General features: G+C 41.5%; 1 protein-coding gene across 1 annotated transcript in view; it reads left to right on the top strand.

Annotated features, from left to right (window-relative positions):
- LOC126456574 (voltage-dependent T-type calcium channel subunit alpha-1G) overlaps positions 1-24,588 on the top strand; it is a 795,987-nt gene that overhangs the window by 9,726 nt on the left and 761,673 nt on the right. The window contains exon 2 of the mRNA XM_050092321.1: positions 24,054-24,187. Within this exon, the coding sequence (XP_049948278.1) occupies positions 24,054-24,187 (134 nt within the window). The remainder of the gene's footprint in view (positions 1-24,053; positions 24,188-24,588) is intronic.

The raw sequence follows: 24,588 nt of genomic DNA, 5'->3' as shown, positions 1-24,588 counted from the left end.
GTTTCTTGTACATAACTACCTGTTCACGACAGTGCACGTTACCAGTATGTTCCAAAAAGCCGCGCAAAACTGTGATTTTTCAGGGGGTCATGCCTCAGGTTTTATTAATCAAATAGTTTGGATAGACCTAGGCCTGCCGACCATTTGTATACCTATCGGAAGAACGGACGTACTGTAGCTATCCTACAACACAGGTTTAAAATTTAAACATTACACACTTCTTCCAGGCCAGACAAACTGAGCAAATTAGTCGTCTAGGGTGGACCTTAGGCGGCCTTAAAAGCACGATTTGTTCATGGGAAGTTCTTAAGAACACCCCGGAAAACTGATTTTTGAGCGAGAAAAGTACTATTTGTGGTGATGGTCACTTCTATAATTGCAGTTTATGGAATACCTTCTAAATTTTTTCAATATCTTTTTAAGATTATGGTCTCGGGGAACACTGAATTTTTTTTCGATATCATTATCCATTACGGAGATACAGAGGTTCAAATTTACAGTACTTACGCTCGTGCAAGATGCATATAACACTCGGTATGAAGCATAGTTCTAACTGACGTAGTGAACGCATGATAAGAGTTCTAGGGTCATCGCAAGGATTTTGAGACCACTAATCTATGTTTTAATCAGCATTTTTTCACCAATAATACATTATGACGCGCTGTCTCTGCGTAATGGTCGATTCACGCATATAAAAGAATCAGCCCACAATGGTACATCAGCGACAAAAAGTGGGCTAAAAAGTGTCTTAACATACCTGAAAAAGACTTAAAATGACCGCCAAAAATTATGTTAAACTGAAAAGAGTGCTAAGTAAAATGTTTCTAATGCCACTACTACTCTTTTAAGATACTAATCTTAAGCCGGTTGTTGTCGATGAATTGCGACCGATGAGCAAAGTATCCAGGAAAAATCTAAAGCAAACGATTTTTTGTTAACCTTATACTATGCTTACAGAGTTGTTGTTTATATGTGTCACAGCATAAAAATAGGTTAAGTATACGAATAAACTGTTAAAACTTTTCTGACCTACAGAATTCGCTTTGTATAAACAGCACACCCTATTGTGGCACGGAAAAGAAGGTAGCTAGCTGAAAATGCTCCGAAAGGCGAATACGCTCCTCTTTTAAAAACCGTGGCAGAAAAGTGGGATACTACCAGCGTCAATTCTCAGCAGAGAGGCAGTGATGGTGGAAGAGATAGAAAAAATGCCAGTGGGAGAGTAAGAGAGAGGGAGAGAAAAAGTGGTAGTGAAAGAGAAAGAGCGACGGATGAAGACAATATCAGTGGGAACCAAAGAGAGAGAAGACATTGAAGGTCAGTGAGAGACAGTGGCAGTAAAAGAGAGAGATGGATGGAGATAGAAGCAATGGGAGCAAAAGACAGATCAGACTGTGTAAATGAAAAATGCAGCTGAGTAGAGACCATAGATAGGCTTTTGGGGTTTGGAACCTCCCAGAATGGCGAACTTTAACACTTTGGTGAAACGTAGGATGCATTTTGGGCAGAAATTATGGGTATAGGGGGAAAAAGACGTTGTACCATTTAGAAGTTTTGAGTTGCAGGCATATGGTGGAGACTGTCAGTGGGAAAGAAAGACAAAAGTAGCTATATTTTACATAAACCGGAGAAAATCGAGACCGTGAGAGAGGGATAATGGCAGTGAGAGGGTGACGCCCAGTTCGAAAGCTTATCTAGAACAGGAGCTGGGTTAATGACTTTAAAATGTTCTGTATTAAAAGAGCGCGAACATCGTAGCAGGCCAAAATATTTGGTGACGAGGGTGGACTGAGCATTGAGGCAGGTGGTTCCCCACTTTTCTGTCAGGGTTTTTTAAAGAGGAACATATTTGCCCATTTTTTGCTGGTCGTATATTATTTGTCTTTTCCTACAGCTTACTACAATTTTTCTCAGTATTTCGGACATCTTGCCACTTTTTACATTATCGTACACTTTTTCGACAAATCCGATGAACACATATTGATTTTTCTTAAGTATTGCTCCCAGTAACAAGTGCAACGTCAGTAGTGCCTCTTTGGTGCGATTACATTACCTAAATCCGGACTCGTCATCAAATTGATCCGTAGTTTTCTTTCCCGTTCCTCTATATATTATTTATATTATCAACTTGGATGTATGAGCGGTTTATACCATACACTTAAACCATTACTTCCTTATGAAGGGGACATGACAACACTCAAGAAGGAGTAATAATTCAAATATATCCAAATGATGTGATTCAGTTTGGCGGCCCGATATAAATATAATCTGACTGTAACGATATTACAAGCAAGTTGTATGTTTATAGACAGATAGTTTAACATACGAAAAATAGAAACTGTAACAGGATGTTAAAATCCGTTTAACTTTTTTTTTTTTTTTTTTTTTTTTTTTTTTTTTTTTTTTTTTTTTTTTTTTTTTGATGATTCGTTTTTGATAAAGTAAGAGAAAAAGTTACATTTATTTCCATCGTCTCTCAGAGCAAAGAGGAAAAATGTAATCCAGTTTTCGATTAAATGTGGATGTTTCCCACAGGAAGTGTCAAAATGGGTATTAATAGAGATATTCTACTGTTAACAACCGATTTATACAAGTGAAACGCAGTTGCGAACCAAGAAATCAACACAGTCTGGCACTTTTTTAAAATTCCTTCTTGGTACTACCTCTACATTTTTGTGACATATTACGAAGCTTAATAACTTTAAACAGTGCTAAATGACCATCTATACCTACATCTACATACGTACGCCTCATGTCACCGTACCGCGCGTGGCGGAGGGAACCCTTTATCACGATGATTAGTCGTTTCTTTTCCTCTCTCACTCGCAGATAGAGAGAAGGAAAAACGACTGTCTGTATGCCTCCGTATGAGTCCTAATTTCTCGTATCTTGTCTTCGTGGTCCCTACGTGAAATGTAAGTTGGTGGCAGTAGGATCGTTCTGCAGTTCTTCAATTGCCGGTTCTCTTTCTCAGAGGTGTTCTTCGAAATGAATGTCTTCTTCCCTTCAGGGATTTCCACTTGAGAGCCGCGAGTGATTAGCCGAGCGGTCTGAGGCACTGCTGGCATGGACTGTGCGGTTGATCCCGGCGGAGGTTCGAGTCCTCCCTCGGGCATGGGTGTGTGTGTGTGTGTGTGTGTGTGTGTGTGTGTGTGTGTGTGTTTGTCCTTAGGATAATTTAGGTTAAGTAGGGTGTAAGCTTAGGGACTGATGACCTTAGTAGTCAAGTCCCATAAGATTTCACACTTCACACCCCACTTGAGCTCCCGAAGCATATCCGTAACACTTGCATGCTGATCGAACCTACCGGTAACAAATGTAGCCAGCTCGCCACTGATTTGCTTCGATCTCTTCTTTCAGTCCAACCTGATGCGGATCCCAAAACTCGAACATTATTAAAGTATGGGGTGCACTAGTGATCTATATGCGGTCTCCTTTACAGATGAACCACACTTTCCTGAAATTCTCCCAATAAACTGAAGTCTACCATTCCCCTTCCCGACCACAATCCTCACACGCCCGTTCCATTTCATAGCGCTTCGCATGGTTACGCCCAGATATTTAAATGACATGACTGTGTCAAGCGGGACATTACTAATGCTGTATCCACACATGACGGGTTTGTTTTATCCACATTAACTTACATTTTTCTGCATTAAGAACCAGCTGCCATTCATCACACCAACTAGAAATTTTGTCTACGCCATCTTGTATCAACCTAAAGTCACTTGTCTTCGATACCTTCCTGTAGAGAACAGCATTATCAGCAAACAACCATGAACTGCTGCCCACCCAGTCTGCCAGCTCATTTGTGTACATAGGAAATAGCTACGGTCCTGTCACACTTCCCTTGGACACTGCTCCGATGAACAATCGTCGTAGAAGACAACGTACTGTGTTCTATTACTTGAGAAGTCTGGGAGTCTATTACCTATACACGTACCTTCTTTAACAATCTGCAATGGGATACCGTGTCGAATGCTCTTCGGAAATCTAGAAATATGGACTCAGCCGGTTGCCCTTCATCCATAGTTCGCAGTATACCATGTGAGAAAAGAGCAAGCTGGGTTTCACAAGAGCGATGCTTTCTAAAGCCGTGCTGATTCGTGGACATAAGCTTTTCAGTCTCTATTGAACTTATTTTCTTCGAACTCAGAATATGCTCTAGAACTGTGCAGCAAATCAATGTTAAAGATATTTAACTGTAATTTTTCGGGTTCATTGCTTTACCCTTGTATATACAGGAGTCACCTGCGCTTTTTTTCCAGTTGCTTGCCACTTTTCTTTGGTCGAGAGACTCACTATAAATGCAAACTAAGTAAGGGGCCAATGACGTAGAGTACTCCTTGTGAAACCGAACTGGGATTCCATCCGGGTATGGCGACTTACATGTTTTCAACTCTTTCAGTTGTTTCTCTACGACATGAATGCTTATTACTATGTTATTCATACGGGGGACTGTGTGATGCTCAAACGACGTTACGTTTGTTCGATTCTTCTGCGTCAACAACTTCTTAAATATGGAATTTAAAGCTTGGGCCTTTCTTTTGCTCTCTTCTGCTGCCGAACCAGACGGCCAACGAGTAGCTGGATGGAAGCCTTAGACCCGCTTAGAGATTTTACATGGGTCCCGAATTTTTCGGGTTCTCCGCCAGATCTTTAGTTAAGGTATCTCTACTAACCTTTGCTTGTAGTCATTTGCGCGTCCTCTTTGGAACCGAGAGTGCAGCAGCCTTTGGTTCCTCAGCATTTTCCGAATTTCCTTATTAAATCATGGACAGTCCTTTGGGTCTCTAATCCACTTACTACGCACGTATTTATCCACACCACGATTTACAACCTGTTTAAACTTTGGCCATAATTCCTCTATTCCCATCATTCTGGAACTAAATGATTGCAGTTCACTATCTAAGTGAGTTGCTAACAACTGCTTATCTGCTTTTTCTAGCAGAAACACCCTCCTAGCCCTCTTGAATGATTTATAAACTTTCGTAACCATAATCGATGTGACAGCATGATCACTAATCTCCGACTCTATAATGACGCCATAAGGTCCCGCCTGTTTGTAGCTATAACGTCCAAGGTTACTTGCATTGCATATGAGCTGACAAACTAGCTGCTCACGACAGTTTTCTGAATACATGATCAAAAGTACGAGGGTGGTTTGAAAAGTTCTCAGCACGAAATGAAATAAAGCTACTTCCATCACTGAAACTTTTTTTTATTTTTCAATGTAGTCTCGTTGTAGATTATTGCACTTGGTCCAACGACGTTCCAGTGCCTTGATTCCATCTGCAAAATAGCTGTCAATTCCGGCTATCAATTCTTCGTTTGAAGTGAATCTTCGTCGAACAAGAAAAATTTTCAGTTTTGGGCACGGTGCCATATGAGGCGAATAAGGTGGGCGTGGAAACAATTCATACCTTAGTTCGTAGCCCCGGCACCCATCTTGCAGATAATTTTTTCATTTCTAATTCTTCAGTTAAAATGTGATATAGACTTTCAGATGACATCTGGCAAGTGTGAGCAATTTCATGCACTTTCAATTGGCGATCCTCCATGACCATCTAGTGCACTTTTGCAATGATTTCTGGAGTAGTGACACATCTTGGCCGACCACTGCGCGGATCGTCATCTGAGGTCTCCCAACCAAATTTAAATTGATTTTTCCAGTTGGCAACAGTTGAATATGAAGGAGTAGAGTCCCCCGGTGTATTCTGGAAATCGGCATGAATATCCTTTGCTTTCATAGCTTTCTTTACGAAGTGCTTAATCACTGCTCGAATCTCGATATTTTTCTTCTTCGCAAATCACTACGTGGGTACAACAACAACAGAGCCACGTCACCGCCACAGATCTCTTCCGAGAGCACTGACGTGTCACATGTTTACAGGCAACAGTCCAATGAATATCACGTTGACAACTCGTTGCGCTAGCGCTGACCTCTCGTGGTGATTCCAAGAACTTTACAAACCATCCTCGTACTTGACAAGATTGTCTGTCTGTACATCCCGCAATGAATCCATACATGTCCCGGTCTATACTCGGTAGGTTAAAGTCACCTCCAACTAGTCTGATCTGGGTATTTATGCCCAACTAACCATAAACTTACTTTGAATGACATTAGAACTGTCACAGCGGAGTCACAGTGGTCGGTAAAAACATCTAACAATTACCTTGGTTTCACCTAGACCTGTAATGCGCGACCAGATAACTTCACTATCACACTTAATTTCAACCTCAATAGAGACAATATTTTTGTCGACTGCAATGAACACACACCCTCCTAAAGCGTCTAATCTGTCTTTTCGTCAAACATTCTAGTACTCGCTAAATATCTCAGAGCTTTTTACTTCGGCTTTTAGCCACCTCTCAGTCCCAAGAACGATTTGAGGTTGAGAACTTTCCAAGAGGACGGTAAATTCCGAAACTTTTTTGCGATTTTTAGAGTCGAATTGTCTTTATCTGAACGTGGTCTGATTTCCCTATATGTGTATCGACCGGCGAGTGTTCATGAGAGTGCCTCAAACTAGAGCCTAGCCTAAAAATCCCCCGAATGCACTCCACAAGTACTCTAGCATACAAGTAGCTGCTTCCTTTGTGCAGTGCATCCCTGATCTATCAAGGGAGGCCCACAAATGCCCACCCGATAACGCAGATCCAGTAATCTGCAGCCAAGACCGTCACAGAGACGTCGAAGCTATTGGCTGAGACCATCCACTCGGGTCCAAACCAGAGGACCCCGATCAACTCTGGAAACGATGCTGCAAATTGTGAGCTCCGCTTGCACCAAGTGTGCAAGGCCAGCAGTCTTCACCACCTGAAATTTTTCTTCCTAAGGGACTCAGCCTAACGCTGGAGCTCCCAATAACTAGCAAACCATAGCATGTATAGAGACACGTGGTAAAGCTGTATTCACAACATGGCAAACAAATTCGTACACTGGGAAATCTCATAAATTATTATCACGGTATTTGTGTAGAATTTAGTACTCATTCATACATACCTTTCACAAACAGCATAATTGTGAATGTCATCCTTGGCTGGTTATGCCTCAGAACATGATGACTCAGATAATTACGTCGTATGAGGAGGGATAGCTTGTGCACAATTACGAATTTGAGATCACAACCTCCTTAAACAGTTGATAACCAGAAGGCATCTGTGCGCGCCTTGTGGATCAGAACAATAATCGGTTAAAAAATCGTATTATTCCTTCTGACAGCAATATTATATCCTCAAATGTCAACAGTATATAACAAAGGAAGAACAACAACATAGTAAGGTTTCAAAATATATGAAACTAAAGGAGCAGACTTTCGTAGAACGATTTTATTGAAAAATCTTGAGATCTAACGTAAACTGACAAGGAAGGGAGAATCATAATGGTCAGTAACAGACCGCTGATCCAAATCACAGGTAGAATATGGCCATGGAAACCAGACACAATAATAAAATTAAAATTATACTAATAGCCCCACTTCATTAGTTCTCTCAACTCAATGGAATAAAATGGTAAGTGCTTAAGACGCAATCACAAAATAATTTACAGGACCATCATATTTAAGACGAATGACGGTTACAGAAGCGGTATAAAGAAATTGTTCTGAAAGTCGAACGAAGGTCATTAGCGAAAAATACATTGTTTAATTCAATTTTTAGTCTGCATTCTAATGAAAACAGAAAGTACACAAATACGAAACCGACCGCTTATTTCGAAAAATTAACATCATTCGTTTTGTTTTCCTTTTACGCCATTTTCAGATCTCAAATAACAACACATGGTTTCCTAAATCTGTTCATTCCTCATTACACATTAATTCTATTGGAGTGCGTTCCTAAACGATTGACGATGATGACAATGTTTCAGTTTTAGTATCGTTGCCCTCGATGCTCTAATCACAACAGCAATTATTTTATATACACCCTGAGGACATAATTCACAAGGGCACAAGCTGGCCACCGTTTTAAAATACGATTAATTTTCGCAGAAGTATGGGGCATCAATTATCGTTCCACATCACAAAAGCTTTCATTAAACCTACAGTTTGTGTTATTTCAGCTCCACTGTTCCGGAAGCCTGCTCACGCTTTCACATCGGGGAATATTTTTCATTCTCTGTGACAGGCGACAGCAAAACCAACATAAGTTAAAATACCAGGCGTGCCGTTAATATAAAAATACGCGGCATTTCTCTTGTACGTTTGGATAACATTTCAGTCCAGCTGTTCGCTGTATGTTCTGAATTCTTCACTCATATTTTTTTCTGTATCATCGAAAACTCCGAGCGATTATATATCAGTCAGGGAAGCAAAGTATAAATAACACTTCAGTCTACAAAGGAGAATTCAGGATGGAACTATATGATGCTGTGCGGGAAAGAATAGGCTAATTCTTAATTGAGCGAAAGAGGCTTTATTAATTAATTCTTTGCGCCAAGCGATTTTATTTGTCCAGACAAATTGGTCATCATTTATGAGTGACAATTTGAGCGGTTCGGAAGTGGCAATTCTGCAGGAATAAAAGATTAATCTTGCCGAGACAATTTTCCTTGAGCCGGAGTTAACTTCTTTTTCTACTATAATGCCTTGTGTTCTAAACGACCGACACTAAAAAACCACTGCCCCGTCTGGATGTTCCAACTGCTATATCCTCCAAGGCTTAACGCAATCGAATTACATCCTCTCGTAAATCGTGAAGTACTGCAGTTCAAAAATTTCCCTCAGTATTTTTCTGGTCAGTTTATCGTAATTCTAGGATGCTCACAGCAGAACCCACATTTGGCTGATTAAACGGACTGAGCAGTCTAAGCAAAAATGGTCTGTACATCTAATACTGAAGAAGTTTTATATCCAACGAACTGCCATGACAGAAAAGAAAGGATAAGCAGCGAGTTTAACATTCATGATGAAAGGATATCAGTAATTTCAGACGATATTGCTATCCAGTGAAAGTAAAAGAGAACTACAGGAGCTATTGAACGAAATGATGTGATGAATACATAAAGAAAGTCGAAAGTAATGAGGAGCAGCAGAAATAAAATTTTCTACAAACTTAATATCAAATTTGAGGACACATGGTCGAAATAATGAAAGAATTCTACTACTTTGGAAGCAAAATAGCGGAGGACAGACTAAGCAAGGGATATGTAAGAAGCACACTAGTACAGACATGTCTCAACCCCCCTCCCCCCCCTCCCCCCCCTCCCCCCCCCCCCTCCCCCGCCCTCGCCGTCCTCCGGCAACTTTAATTTACGATATCGGGGTTGCAAAGTCGTACCTCCTTAAGAGGCCACTAACCACCCTGGAGCAATGTTGTCTGCCCATGAACAGTACGCCATGCGGCGCATTAAAGTCAAGAGTCCGGAATGTTCCACATAAAGAAAGAAGCTGCATCAGCAGGAAGAGGGTCGATATCAGTACCTACAAAAATTTGTTGTAGAGAAATTGATCTATTATTTGCTGAATATTCTTTTCTGTCTTCTCTAAAGCCAATTGTATAGTCATGAAACTGTATTTCCACTCTTACGTCGTTCGAAACCCGATTCTGTGGACGAACTGTTGGTGTCTCGTCAATGTCATGCCGTATTATATATTCCGGAACACCATGTCTCTAGCCTATTGTGGTAGCAGCACCAAACGCCAATGACTCCTGTTATCAATGCCAGTACAACATCTCAATTTCCTAGATTGTGACTAATCCATGTCTCCGAAATATCCTTTCATTCCCACTGCAAAGTGAAAATTCGTTCTGGACTTACTGTTATATGATGTAACTAAGCCACTTCTCTGCAATATCATCTTTCCACGGGATGCTAGACTCGCAAGATGTACATAAGAACGCCTATGAAGTCTGGGTGGTAGAAGAGTTACCGGCGGAAATGGATTTACGAGGGTGGATCGTGGGTCGTGTTTAGATAACTCAGTCGGTAGAGCCCTTGCTTGGGAAATGAAAAGCTCCCAGTTTAGAATCCCGGCCTGGCACACACTTTTAATGTGACGTAAAATTTCACATCTGAGCACACTTCTGCAAAGTGAAAATTCGTTCTACGAAGTAATCCCATTGAGTGCAAGAGCCAAGGGCAGGTCAATAGGCAGAATAGTGACGGCTTCCTGTATTTGAATAATCTCAAAAGAGAATGAATGTTTTATTAATAATATAACTCAACGTAGGCAGGACGTCTGTGAGGCAAGCACGACATCTAAAATGAAAATTCAACTCCCATTCGTGTTATAATAATATGAATTACAATGTAAGGGATGTTTCAATAGCGGAGGAGTGACATTTCTGTCAGCCAATAGCAGCTTATGATCAGGCAGTTGCAAACATCCCATTACTGACGAAACAATTATCTGAAACTTAATGAAATGTATGTGAAATTTCGCACGTGGATAAATGTGGATGATCGCGCGCCTGTGGCCGATAAGGTTAACCGTGTATTTCCTGCAAACGTTTATTGCTGTATCAGCTGTAACCACTTGGCACCTGCCTGGAAGTGCTGAGCTCCTGCATTATGAAACCAGGCACTGGAGCGTGCCTCCACCAGAGGCCAGAAGGCATTTTCATCACAGCGGAGACCCTGCACGCGCCAGTAATTGGATCACGCCGTATCTTAATGAAATGTATTCCGGCCGTAGCATCGATCGGGCGGCATCTTATCTCCCAGGTCACCGTCCTTAGCAACGTCACACTACTTTGCGTGCGGCTCAGGTAATGGCCTACACCTGCAGCTATAAACAAAGTAGGCCAGGAATTTTTTAATTTACTAAGTGTCCTCTCGCAAAGGAAACTATTATAACATTGTATAAGCCATAGCTACATATACATACTAACTATGAAGAGTATCGTGGACGACATTGATTAATTTTCAGGGAAAGATGTTTGCAGGCTAATTTGATGTGCCTTACAGAATGGCGAGGTGTAATTTCACAGCTAAACTACAACGTGAAGAATGGACAGTCAAGTGCAGAAGAAAGAGGAGTGAGAAGACAGGACTACATCTAAGATCTACGCAATGAAGAATAGGCGAGTGCAGGGTGGACTATTAGGAGGAAAAGGTGAAACAAATTAATGATGAAGCAGTGTGGCCAGAGTTTGACAAAGGACTGAATTATTGAAGTATAAACATTTCAGGAGTAGTCAATATATGTCAGAAGCTGCTGAAGTCAATGACAGATGCGACTGCCAATAGTTAGTTGAATGTCCTGCCAAAACACTATTAAACTAGCGACTTGCACCTCACATTACCAGATGAACGTTACCATAACATTAACTAAGAAGCTATCAACGGATAAGCGTGACACTCTCACTGCTAGCCAGAAAAATATGAAAAAACAGAGAAAAAATTGAATAAACCAAAGTTCTAGACTTGAGAGGTGATCAAGGTATCAGAGAACAAATTTTAACATCGTATTTAGAGATGAAAGAAAGTAAACAGAAGAACGTGAATTTTTCAATCTCTTTTGGAGACCTAGAGAAAGTCTTCGCCGATGTAAAATATTCAAAATAAAATACAGTGACACATGAGTAATTACAGTATCTACAACAAGCGTTACTATCCCATTAACCAAGAGCTAAATGTTGATCTATGTGAAATGCATCGGTCAATCAAACTGACATGTCATCCTATTGACCACAATAATGTACGAAAAACGATAAGATCATCTCATCAATAATAGTTGAAAGCACCTCCACTGTTTTCGCAAATACATCTGAAGAAAAAATGCAACCAGTCGCACTTTTTGAATAAATGAATTTTTTCAGCCTGGTTATTTTAGGTCCTTGGCCCATAGTTGTATGCCAGCGAGGACTTCTCGTACAAATTTCACATTTTTGTCCCATAGTATAACAAAATTCGTAATTTTCTGGTTTACAACAGCTTTTACATTATATGCAAGATCTTTACATTACTCAAAATTTTGTGAAATATTTCTGTATACCAATATTTCACAAAATTATGTATAATCTAAACATGTTGCATACCAGCGGTTCATGGTGTGGGTTCCTGTAGTCATGTCCTAGTTCATGAACCACGGGCAACGTATGAGTGGCCAAGTAAGTGGTCCCGACAGTCGGGATACCAGTTACTTTGGAATATGGCTGGGCATCTCGGACATATTCTGAGTCGTGGTCACCTTTGTGCTTATACGGCAAAGACTACCAAATCCACCGGTTAGTCCCTCAACCGTTAGGGGTAAAACCCAATGGGACTCGGCGCAAGTAAGGCTAGCAACCTGCTTCCCTGGTGCTTTAAATATGATGCTGGCAACAATCAGAGCAAAATGCCTCGGACCTTTGGAGGTGACGGAGTCCCACCTCTAACTGACAAACCAGGGACTCCTAAGATACGACTTGGCAAACAAATGGTAATGAGATGGGGAGCTATTAATATCAATGGGGGCTACTCTGGGAAGAAGGTAGAGCTGGCAGAGGCTGCAAGTAAGATGGGGCTGGACGTTTTAGCTGTTAGTGACATTCGGGTAAGGGGTGAGAAAGAAGAGGAAGTGGGAGAATACAAGGTCTACCTGTCAGGAGTCAAAGCAGGAGTAGTACAATGGGGTGTAGGGCTTTACATCAGGAAAGAAATGGAACCCGGCGTAGTTTCAATAAGGTATGTAAACGAACGACTGATGTGGATAGATTTGACAGTGTCTACCAAGAAAATTAGGATTGTGTCAGTATATTCGCATTGCAAAGGGACAGATCAAGATAAGATGGATAGTTTTTATGAGGCACTCAGTGATGTAGTTGTTAGAGTAAAGGACAAGGACAGTGTTCTGCTCATGGGTGATTTTAACGCCAGGATTGCAAATCGAAGAGAAGAATATGAAACGGTTATGGGAAAATTTGGAGAGGATATAGAGGCCAACAGGAACGGGAAACAACTCTTGGATTTCTGTGCCAGTATGGGCTTAGTAATCACAAACTCCTTTTTTAAACATAATAACATTCACCGGTATACTTGGGAAGGCAGAGGAACCAGATCTGTCATTGACTATATAATAACAGATCAGGAATTCAGGAAGGCTGTGAGGGACACACGTGTATTCAGGGGATTCTTTGATGACACTGATCATTATTTAATCTGCAGTGAAATTGGGATTGTGAGGCCGAAAGTTCAGGAGGTCAGGTCCATATGTAGGAGGATAAGAGTGGAGAAACTTCAGGATAAGGAAATCAGGCACAAGTACATAACAGCGATCTCAGAAAGGTACCAGTTAGTTGAATGCAGTCAATTACAGTCATTGGAAAAGGAATGGACAAGGTACAGGGACACAGTACTAGAAGTGGCTAAAGAATGTCTTGCAACAGTGGTGTGTAAAAGTAGGATGAAGCAAACAGCTTGGTGGAATGACACAGTCAAGGCAGCCTGTAAAAGGAAAAAGAAGGCGTATCAAAAATGGCTAGATACTAAAACTCAGGTAGACAGACAAAGTTATGTTGAAGAAAGAAACAAAGCCAAACAGATAATTGCAGCATCCAAGAAGAAATCTTGGGAAGACTTTGGAAACAGGTTGGAGACTTTGGGTCAAGCTGCTGGAAAACCATTCTGGAGTGTAATTAGCAGTCTTCGAAAAGGAGGTAAGAAGGAAATGACAAGTATTTTGGACAGGTCAGGAAAACTGCTGGTGAATCTTGTGGATTCCTTGGGCAGATGGAGGGAATATTTTGAAGAGTTGCTCAATGTAGGTGAAAATACGATCAGTAATGTGTCAGATTTCGATGTACAATGGGATAGGAATGATGATGGAAATAGGATCACATTTGAGGAAGTGGAGAAAATGGTCAAGAGATTGCAGTGCAATAAAGCAGATGGGGTAGATGAAATTAAGTCAGAACTCATCAAATACAGTGGAATGTCAGGTCTTAAATGGCTACACAGGATCATTGAAATGGCCTGGGAGTCGGGACAGGTTCCTTCAGACTGGACAAAAGCAGTAATCACACCAATCTTTTAACATGGAAACAGAAAAGATTATAACAACTACAGAGCTATCTCTTTAATCAGCGTTGTGGGTAAAATCTTCTCAGGTATTGTTGAAAGGAAAGTGCGAGTATTAGTTGAGGACCAATTGGATGAAAATCAGTGTGGGTTTAGGCCTCTTAGAGGTTGTCAGGACCAGATCTTTAGCTTACGGCAAATAATGGAGAAGTGTTATGAGTGGAACAGGGAATTGTATCTATGCTTTATTGTATCTATGCTTCCTAGGAGGAAGTTATTGTCTGTTCTACGAGATTATGGAATAGGAGGCAAACTTTTGCAAGCAATTAAAGGTCTTTACATGGATAGTCAGGCAGGAGTAAGAGTTGACGGTAAATTGAGCTTATGGTTCAGTGTAGTTTCAGGGGTAAGACAAGGCTGCTACCTGTCTCCATTGTTGTTCATATTATTTAGAGATCATATGTTGAAAACAATAGACTGGCTGGGTGAGATTAAGATATGTGAACACAAAATAAGCAGTCTTGCATATGCGGATGACCTAGTTGTGATGGCAGATTCGATTGAAAGTTTGGAAAGTAATATTTCAGAGCTAGTTTAGAAATGTAAGGACTATGGTATGAAGATTAGCATCTCCAAAATGAAAGTAATGTCAGTGGGAAAGAAATATAAACGGGTTGAGTGCCAAATAGGAGGAACAAAGTTATAACAGGTGGACGGTTTCAATTACTTAGGTTGCATATTCTCACAGGATGGCAACATAGTGAAAGAACTGGAAGCGAGGTGTAGCAAAACTAATGCAGTGAGCGCTCAGCTGCGATCTACTCTCTTCTGCATGAAGGAAGTCAGTACCAAGACTAAGTTATCTGTGCACCGTTCAATCTTTCGACCAACTTTGTTGTATGGGAGCGAAAGCTGGGTGGATTCAGGTTACCTTATCAACAAGGTTGAGGTTACAGATATGAAAGTAGCTAGGATGATTGCAGGTAATAGTAGATGGGACCAATGGCAGGAGGGTGTCCACAATGAGGAAATCAAAGAAAAACTGGGATTGAACTCTATAGATGTAGCAGTCAGGGCGAACAGTCTTAGATGGTGGGGTCATGTTACACGCATGGGAGAAGCAAGGTTACCCAAGAGACTCATGGGTTCAGCAGTAGAGGGCAGGAGGAGTCGGGGCAGACCAAGAAGAAGGTACCTGGATTCGGTTAAGAATGATTTTGAAGTAATAGGTTTAACATCAGAAGAGGCACCAATGTTAGCACTGAATAGGGGATCATGGAGGAATTTTATAAGGGGGCTATGCTCCAGACTGAACGCCGAAACACTTAATCAGTCTTAAATGATGATGATGATGATGATGATTCTGCATACCAATGCTATATTGCAGATCGCCAGTTCAATCCTAAGCACTGGAGATTATTAATTATTTAAAATTTATCGTGTCTGTAAGGTTCTCGAAACCTCCTATGTTTGTATGTTCCTATGTTCTAGAACATTCGATGTTCGTTTAAATAGCACCCTTCTCTGTAAGGGAGTTTAGTTCACTTCTGTTCTGGCTGTACATTGCTGTTCGTTGTAAACCCGCTTCTAGTTCTAAGTTTTATACTTCAATAACGACCCTGGTTTCGGATTTGGACTTGGTCCGGTGACGAGGTGACACTGCTTGGTGGAGACACTGGTTACTCCAAACACCAACATCTCCGAGATTCCAATTAGGCAAAGTAAAACCCGCCTCCTACATGCACAGGATCCGTAGTACAAGCACCACATCGTTCCCACGGTCCGCATATTCAGAAGATCAATGGATTCTAAAACTTAACAATTGGGATAAATTCCAGGCCTATCTGAACAGAACATGTGGCAACAACTCACTAGTAATTCCGCTTAGAAGAATAAATAACGAACAGGATCCATTCATGTGGAAACGATAGTGGGAAACGACATAGTTCGGAATGATTTGACCCTATGTTACAGTGTGAATTATAGCATTACAGAAGCTGAGAAAATCTCACACGTGATAAAAGGAGTTGTGGAAAACATGTAAAAGCTCTTCTGGTAATTATGTCACAAGAACCAAGGAATCCTTAAGGCGGTCCCAGCTCATTGCTTAAATGAACAGAAAAAGTTCACCCGAACGAGGCGTGACGTACTCCCAGATGTGGATCCTATGGCAATTGTGGAAGCGGACCATGATCTCATCTGTCATACACCGTCTTGTACGGAAAGAAATACAGCACTTTATAGCATCCAGAAATGTCGGATCGAGTAATCAAGAAATAACAGCCATGAAAGTCGACACCAACTTTAGGGGGTAATATAGAATTTTGAAGAAGAGGCGTATCAATCTTTAGCACCAATCCACAGTCGAATGGACCAAGAACAGATATTTAAATTGGTTGGTTGATTTGAGGTAGGGGACCAAACAGCGAGGTCATCTGTCCCACTGATATTTGAAGAAAAGAGGACAACACACCAGTATGTTTGCAAAGCGGGCACCCTGGACAGTTATATGCTGCTGCAGAAAAAGAAAATGGGTTTTTGACAATAACTACTCTACCAGGCGTCAACCGTCGCAACATCCCTATTCACGCCAGGCATCTGCTGACAGTTACACACTAAGGTGACAGGATTCATGGCATACCTCCTAATATCGCGTCGGTCCTCCTTTTGCCCGACATAGTGCAGTTACTCGTCGTAGCACGAACTGAAGAAGTCGCTAGAAGTACCCTGTGGAAATAATGAGGCGGGCTTTTGTGCACGAACTGATCTTTCGATTACGTCCCATAAATGTTCGATGGATTCATTTCGGGCGATCTGGATGACCAAACCGTTCGCTCAAATTGTCCAGAATGTTCTTCTCACCAGTCATGAACAATTGTGGCCCTGTGACAGGGTAAATAGTCATCCATTACAATTCCGTAGTTGTTTGTGAATAAGTGTCCGCTAACGGCTGCAAATAATCTCCAAGTATCCGAACATAACCATTTCCAGTGACTGATGAACACAGCCCGCTCCATTATAGAGTCACCACCAGATTGCGCAGTACCTTGTTGACAACTTGGGTTCGTTGCTTCATGCCACACTCTAACCATACCATCAGGTCTTACCAACTGAAATCGGGACTCATCTGACCAGGCCGCGATTTTCCAGTCGTCTAGGCTCCAAACAATATGTTCACGAGCCCAGGAGAAGCGCTGCAGGCGATGTCGTGCTGTTAGCAAAGGCACTCGCTTGGGTCGTCTACTGCCATAGCCCATTATCGCCAAATTTCGCCGAACCGTCTTGACAGATACATTCGTCGTAACTTTCACATTAATTTTTAAGGTTATTTCATGCAGCATTGCTTGTCTGTTACCACTGACAACTCCGTTGCTCTCGGTCGCTAAGTGAAGGCTGTCAGCCACTGCATTAGCCATGGTGGGAGGTAATGTCTGAAATTTTATATTCTCGATATAGTCTTAACACAGTGGCTCTCGAAATATTAAATTCCTTTCTGCTCCCTGTGTCTAGCTTCAATTACCATCCCTGGTTCAGTCTGTTGATTCCCGTCATGCGGCCACAATTACACTACTGGCCAATAAAACTGCTACGCCAAGAAGAAATGCAGATGATAAACGGGTATTCATTGGACAAATATATTATACTAGAACTGACATGTGATTACATTTTCACGCAATTTGGGTGCATAGATCCTAAGAAATCAGTACCCAGAACAAACACCTCTGGCCGTAATAACGGCCTTAATACGCCTGCGCATTGAGTCAAACAGAGAATGGATGGTGTGTACAGGTACAGCTGACCATGCAGCATCAACACGATACCACAGTTCATCAAGAGTAGTGACTGGCGTATTGTGACGAGCCAGAAGCTCGGCCACCATTGACCAGACGTTTACAATTGGTGACAGATCTGGAGAATGTGCTGGCCTGGGCAGCAGCCGAACATTTTATGTATCCAGAAAGGCTCATACAGGACCTGCAACATGCGGTCGTGCATTATCCTGCTGAAATGTAGGGTTTCGCAGGTATGGAATGAAGGGTCGTAACACACCTGAAATGTAAGGTCCACTGTTCAAAGTGGCGTTAGTGCGAACAGGAGGTGAGCGAGACGTGTAGCCAATGGCACCCCATACCATCACGCCAGGTGATACGCCAGTATGGCGATGACGAATACACGCTTCCAATGTGCGTTCACCGCGATGTCGCCAACGCGGATGCTGTAAACAGAACCTGGATTCATCCAAAAAAATGACGTTTTGCCATTCGTGCACCCAGGTTCGTCGTTGAGTACACCACCGCAGGCGCTCCTGTCGGTGATGCAGCGTCAAGGGTAACCGCAGCCATGGAGTTCCGTATTACCGTCCTGAACCCACCGATTCCATATTCTGCTAACAGTCATTGAATCTCTACCAACGCGAGCAGCAATGTCGCGATACGATAAACCGCAATTGCGATAGGCTACAATCCGACCTTTATCAAAGTCAGAAACGTGATGGTACACATTTCTCTTCCTTACACGAGGCATCACAACAACGTTTCACCAGGCAACGCCGGTCAACTGCTGTTTGTGTATGAGAAATCGGCTGGAAACTTTCCTCATGTCAGCACGTTGTAGGTGTCGCCACCGGCGCCTACCTTGTATGAATGCTCTGAAAAGCTAATCATTTGCATGTCACAGCATATTCTTCCTGTCGGTTAAATATCGCGTCTGTAGCACGTCACCTTCGTGGTGTAGCAATTTTAATGGCCAATAGTTTACATCAGAAATCATTACGCATGTATCATCTGAGTACAAATGACAGCTCTGCCAAGGCACTGCCCTTTTATAGCTTGTGTATATGAGCATATCGCTATAACCTCGGTGTAGTCGACCTGTGGGACATTCATCGCCATACCCTGGACGTGGCCACTCCCTAACACCAGGTAGCTGTTCCCCGTCGTCATATAGAGGCACCAGCCGTTCGTCGAACCGTCGAATTAGAGAAAACTAAACGAGTTAACTGTTTATGGAAATGAGGCCGTCACAGATAAAAATCCTCCATGAACGACTATTAGCAATATATATGGAAATCTCATTGGTGTCATCATCGACGGCTTACCACTCCAGGTGCCAATCGACTCAGGGGAATTCATGTCGAATGCTTACCGTCACCGGTTAAAGAAGTATTTGTTCTGTGATACGAAAGCGATTGCACCGAAAGTCACAAAAGGGTAATATGTCCAGCAAACAGGAACTTGTATTGCAATCATTACTATCAATGACAGAACACAACCCTTTGCTGTTTTATCAGAATGTAGCCGTAACCATCCTCTCGAATCGAATGTCTTGCAGTAGCCACAAGTAGTCATGAACTGTCGAATAACAGAGCTCCAGACTGACGAATCTATTTCAACAAGCAATCATAATAAAGGTTACTCAAGACAGTTGTTTGTCGTCCTGCTGTTATCTGCGAGACGAGTTTCAATCATCAACCTAGATCCTCAGTTAAACTGTGAAGCTTTTCTCGATTGCAAAAGTTACTTTGGCTCAGAGAAGAAATGTACATGCGGTGACTGCCATAAGCATTGTAGCTGGTCAATAACCTAAGATAACTAACTGTCACGAGCAACCACAACTCATTCCTAAAGGTACGTGTGTCGAGACAGTTGAACTATCCCAGGAGGCGCAGTTGAAAGCCATCGGCGAAGAATGACAGCTCGCTAATATTGCAGGCAAGGTAAAGGAGGAAGCTGCTATCGAACTGCCCACAGGATCGGGTCTGAGGGACAGCGTTGGTGAGTGTTATCCTTTCTGCGACAATTTCCGGATGCTTTCAGATCTGGAGTAGAGGAAAGACAGATCTAAAGGCTTATGGTAAAACACCATATCAACAGTGGCAATCATTCACCATCAGCCAGCGTTCGTATAAGGCGTTTCTGTCTGAACAACGGATAATCGGGAAGGAATTTCTGCAGGATGATATTATTTAACCTTGAGAGAGTCCTCAGTCCTCTCCTGTGATCCTTGTGAATAAGGATGGCACATGGCATCGACGACTGGCGATTAGCGTGAAAAAACATGTCTACCGATTGTTTGGCATTGATAATATCCTACACTACTTGAGAGGTGCAAAGTATTTCTCAACTACAGACATGCTGACAGCCTATTGGGAAATCGAAGTTGACAATTTTGTCTGGGGCAAAAAATCCCATCATGGCCCTGACAGACTCCATAAGTTCTAAGTTACGCCATTTGGACTATGTAATGCTTCAAGTATGTGGTAGACAACGTACTTCGACACCTTAGTGGACGATGTGCCTTTACTCTCAGAATGACTGTTATTTTTTCGAAGACATTTTATGAAAATTTGTTGAATAAATCAGCAATCGTTGCACAAAATAAATTTTATTTCTTGCCAGTTGGGGCACCCAGTGCCCTTCTTCAGAAGATTCGAATTATCACAAATACGATAAAAGGACCCTAAGCAGCAAGTGCAGACATTATCAATGGTTCCAGTTTTTGCAATGTGTCTGCACTTGTCGCTTGGTGGCCCTATACCATACTCCTACATATACAATGTTCCGTTAACCGCCTAGTTTTGACACTCGTTAATAACGTGATAATTATAATCTGCTGAAGAAGGGCACTATGTACCTGAAATGAGTAAAGAAATAATACTTCTTTGTACACCTGTTAGCTGATTTCTTCGAAAAATGCACTTTTGAAGAAAATGGGTAAAGTGATAAACGTGAAATCGTATTGAACTATGTGCAGACTGCAAGCCTCCAGCTAAATCTGACGAAGTGCGTCTTCACTGCCCAAAAAACAAAAGTCTTGAGGCCCTAGCTAATGGTGACGGCGCCCATCCTGAATCAGATAAAATAAGAGTGCTCACATATTTTCCAACTCCATGACACAGAAATGATGTGAGAAGTTACCGGCGATTCATAAACGACTTCTGTTCCATCGCATGTCCCTTGCAGGTACTACTGTAGGAAGACGCCAGATTTTTCTGGAATAAGCTGTTGCTTGTTGTTAGGGATGTACTAACGTCTACTTCAGTACTAGCTCTGTATGACGAGAATTCCGAGACAGAATTTCATACAGATGCTAGTAGTTTTGGGATATATACAGTTATGGTACAAATTCACAGAGTTGCTAAAAAAATGACATCTTGTGCTTCCAAAGTACATCCCACACCCCAGTGTAACTGATCTACAATCTAGAAAGAGCGCCTTACAGTTGTTTCGGCCATCAACAAGTTCCAGCTACATGTATTAGATAAAAGATTCACAACTGTGACAGACAACCAATCCCTATGCTGGCTGATGGGCCTATAAGAATCACTGGGTCGACTGACGAGATTGACACTGAGGCGTCGGCAATTCGACGTCTCAGAGGTGTCCCCAAATACGAGGTCACAAACCGAAAAAAGTGATACAACTAAAACATTCATATTTCTTTACGTACTACATGAATATGTAATAAAAATGGGTCTTCCTATTTAAAAAAACGCAGTTGATTTCCGTTTGGCCTATGGCAGCGCCATGTAGTGGGCCTACCATAGAACCATCTGGTTTTCCTCTTCAAGCTAGACGAGTTTCGTTCTTTGTAGTTTTTTCGTTTGATGCTTATTTCGTGCGATATTTGGCCCGGTCACGATCAATGGACCACCCTGTAGTTTGAGGTAGCCTTGCTTACATGAAAAAATTGAAATCCTTCGTACTATACAGTCCAGACAGAAATACTGTTCTTCACGGGCCATCGGTTTTTGGTGGAGGGGTTTTGAACTTTACGTTTACGTGTAATAATACTGCCCAACGTGGTTGTGGGTGGATAACCGCAGCTGTTGCTCATTGTGGTGATGCTAATCTCATGAACAGCAAAACCATGGAGTTTTATGATGTTAGTCATTTTTTGGGCTTCAGCTTTGATAATATGCTGGTCTTCGCACAATCAGTTGCCTTTTATCTTTTTCCATACCCACGTTACCTATCGCGACACAACTTGCTATATCTTATTATTTACATGGGCTCGTCATCTATAAATAAGTCTTCAGGGTATTGCATTACACTCAAGGGAAATAGTACGACGTTGTTGGCTGAGAACTTGAAGGACTCCCCTTGGTTAAGTAGGATTTGAGATCCTTGTTGGTTCGTTTCAAAGTGGTAATGCCGACCTATTAAGTGATACAAAGGAAACCAAATCATATCTTTTTATTTCGATTTGCTTTATAACCTAGGACCACAAGGTATTTGTGAATATTCTTAGCGTCCTCTTTGCATTCTGTTTTTCCCTTAATATTTCGACTGCCATTGGGTTTTGCGTCAAACTGTTTTTTTGATGCTGTGACAACTAATATGTCGCCAGTTGTAGTAGTACCTAGTCCGTAAATATCCATATTATTGTACTTCGTAGGTTACTGTGTGATATTTTACTTTAAATTAAGATGGGTCCTCATATATACTAGAGGTTACCTCATCTATAACAGTTTTATAAGATTTTGTACACATATATTAAAAGAAAAGGAAACAACGACAATCTTTTGTTTCAACGGAGCTCCTGATTGTATACTGTCTACTTCTGATCTTTTTAATGTTTTTCATGTTTTCTTGTAAATCGGTGGAGTTAAATAGTTTTATTACTAATAAATATGTACGCATGTTTTAGTCTATTGTCCTGGATGTACACAGAGATTTGGTTTAACGTCACTACTTTCATTTTTTATCTTTAAGCACTGTTATGATTACCTGTCACTTTCTGTAAGCTTGCTTTGTACACCCTGATGTACACTGCATGTATACTCTTTTATTATGCAGGGGCCCGAAGATGGCATTGTCAAATGCTGAAACTGGTAGCCTTCAAAATAAAATAACATCTTAAGTTACACGGCTGTTGTTGAATATGATTGACATTGACAGTTACTTAACCAGCCGATGTCCCCTGTCCATGGCGGACCAACACAGAAATAGACAACTCCTACAGAAGAATAAGCGTAATACATCAATGTTGGGATATCTCCTCCCGGACTTGTACTTTTTTTTTTTTTGTCATCAGTCAACTGACTGGTTTGATGCGGCCCGCCACGAATTCCTTTCCTGTGCTAACCTCTTCATCGCAGAGTAGTACTTGCAACCTACGTCCTCAATTATTTGCTTGATGTATTCCAATCTCTGTCTTCCTCTACAGTTTTTGCCCTCTACAGCTCCCTCTAGTACCATGGAAGTCATTCCCTCATGTCTTAGCAGATGTCCTGTCATCCTGTCCCTTCTCCTTATCAGTGTTTTCCACATATTCCTTTCCTCTCCGATTCTGCGTAGAACCTCCTCATTCCTTACCTTATCAGTCCACCTAATTTTCAACATTCGTCTATAGCACCACATCTCAAATGCTTCGATTCTCTTCTGTTCCGGTTTTCCCACAGTCCATGTTTCACTAGCATACAATGCTGTACTCCAGACGTACATCCTCAGAAATTTCTTCCTCAAATTAAGGCCGGTATTTGATATTAGTAGACTTCTCTTGGCCAGAAATGCCTTTTTTGCCATAGCGAGTGTGCTTTTGATGTCCTCCTTGCTCCGTCCGTCATTGGTTATTTTACTGCCTAGGTAGCAGAATTCCTTCACTTCATTGACTTCGTGACCATCAATCCTGATGTTAAGTTTCTCGCTGTTCTCATTTCTACTACTTCTCATTACCTTCGTCTTTCTCCGATTTACTCTCAAACCATACTGTGTACTCATTAGACTGTTCATTCCGTTCAGCAGATCATTTAATTCTTCTTCACTTTCACTCAGGATAGCAATGTCATCAGCGAATCGTACCATTGATATCCTTTCACCTTGTATTTTAATTCCACTCCTGAACCTTTCTTATATTTCCATCATTGCTTCCTCGATGTACAGATTGAAGGGTAGGGGCGAAAGGCTACAGCCTTGTCTTAAACCCTTCTTGTAGTTTAGTCAAAGTTAATTTAAATACTGCAATTACTAAAAACAATAAAATCAATAAGAATATTGCAGTAAAGTGTGATGCAATTCAAGCAATAACAAGACACTGTCCACTGTGAAAGTGACAACTATTATTCTCTTTATTGACTAAATGTTTAGTAATTTTATCTATTGCATTTCAGATATTCGACGATTTTATATTCGCCTTCTTCGCGCTGGAGATGTCTGTGAAGATGATTGCGATGGGGGCCTATGGGAAGGGGACGTACCTCGCCGATCCCTGGAACTGGCTGGACTTTTTCATCGTCATCGCTGGGTGAGTGAATTTGTGATTCAGTTCCTTAACAATACAATCACTCAATTAAGGGTGCGTTATGTACTTTGCTCTGTTATGTCTTCCACAGTTTTTAATGTATTTTGGTCCACTATGGATCTTGTTGGTGCTGAGAACTTCTGATCAATCTCTCCTCCGTTCTCATAACATATTCCTTCTTCGACTTTAAAGGTAAAATGTATATGTTTCTTAGGTAACAACGTACGTGGTTCGTTGGCTTTTTTCTGGATAAACAAGTCTTTTATCTTTACAATAGTATAATGGATCATACAAAGAAATAATATTAGTCTCTACATCCCTCGTACTTCATTGGGAAGTCATGCTTAACTGGCCCATTAATTACTAGGAGAACATCAGACACGCACTTCACCGAAATGAATAGA

The sequence above is a fragment of the Schistocerca serialis genome, chromosome 2 (genome assembly GCF_023864345.2).
Source record: "Schistocerca serialis cubense isolate TAMUIC-IGC-003099 chromosome 2, iqSchSeri2.2, whole genome shotgun sequence".
In the NCBI taxonomy this organism is placed as follows: Eukaryota; Metazoa; Arthropoda; class Insecta; order Orthoptera; family Acrididae; genus Schistocerca; species Schistocerca serialis.
Note: the sequence above shows the minus strand (reverse complement) of the source record. Positions and strands in the feature narration are given on the sequence as shown.